We start from the raw sequence: 937 nt of genomic DNA on the forward strand, positions 1-937 counted from the left end.
AGTGTATATAATTACAAAATAAAATGGTTAAATGTTGATCAAATAATTTTAGAAATGATATATTATACTGCTTTTGATATATTATACTGCTGGAGTAAACAAAAAAAATTGCACAGAAAGTATAGGCAATAAACTTGGATTCCAAGTGCAAATGACGAAAAAAAAGCGTGTCATTGCCTGACAATAACAAAACTTCTATCACACTTACAACTATAAAACAAAAAATTTAACATACGTGTCTCGCTTGAACGATGATACAGATTTCCCGTAAATTGTCAAGTAGTCATTTATGAGTTTCTTGTGCCTGTCGTAAGCTGATAAGTGTGCGTAAGCTGGAAACATCGTCAAATCTTTTCGCCTTCCACGATGTCACGCGATAAAACCACGTAAACTACTTTTCAGCTGACGCAACTAGACGCCATGAGCTAGCTACGGTCGATTTGAATGCTTTCAGCGTTTTTCAGTACTTGTATTCTTATTTTACTCTAATCTATTATATTCTAATAACCGATAAAGACAGAATAATGATTTCAAGCACTTAAAGAGCGTGAGTGTCCAAATTGATTGCAGCCTACGTTTAGGCCGGATTCATACCTTGACGGAAAAGCGGAAAGCGGAAGCCAATCAGAACTCGCAGTAGTAGTAAACGATAACATTTCGCTTGTCTTTCTGCTTCTGTCTTTCCGTGAATTCTGATTGGCTTCCGCTTTTTCGTCAAGGTGTGAACCCTGCAGGACACGATCACTCTTAAATCGAGTTCAATAAGGATCATTCCACATAAACTTGCATAGTCGCATAATCATATGCATAAAGAAAATTATCCAATTACATTCCTGTCATAAAGATAAATGTAAAATATATTTTGGATGATTTTCTTTATGCTTATGATTATGCGAATATGCAAGTTGTGTGGATATACCTTAACACCCGTAACTAG

General features: G+C 35.4%; 1 protein-coding gene across 1 annotated transcript in view; it reads right to left on the reverse strand.

Moving 5' to 3' along the window:
• Nucleotides 1–530, reverse strand: part of LOC108692444 (protein FRA10AC1 homolog) — a 1,730-nt gene extending 1,200 nt beyond the window's left edge. The window contains exon 1 of the mRNA XM_018200690.1: nt 236–530. Within this exon, the coding sequence (XP_018056179.1) occupies nt 236–342 (107 nt within the window). The 5' untranslated portion in view covers nt 343–530. The remainder of the gene's footprint in view (nt 1–235) is intronic.
• Nucleotides 531–937: the final 407 nt, after the last annotated feature.

The sequence above is a fragment of the Atta colombica genome, unplaced genomic scaffold, assembly GCF_001594045.1.
Source record: "Atta colombica isolate Treedump-2 unplaced genomic scaffold, Acol1.0 scaffold107, whole genome shotgun sequence".
NCBI classification, from domain to species: domain Eukaryota; kingdom Metazoa; phylum Arthropoda; class Insecta; order Hymenoptera; family Formicidae; genus Atta; species Atta colombica.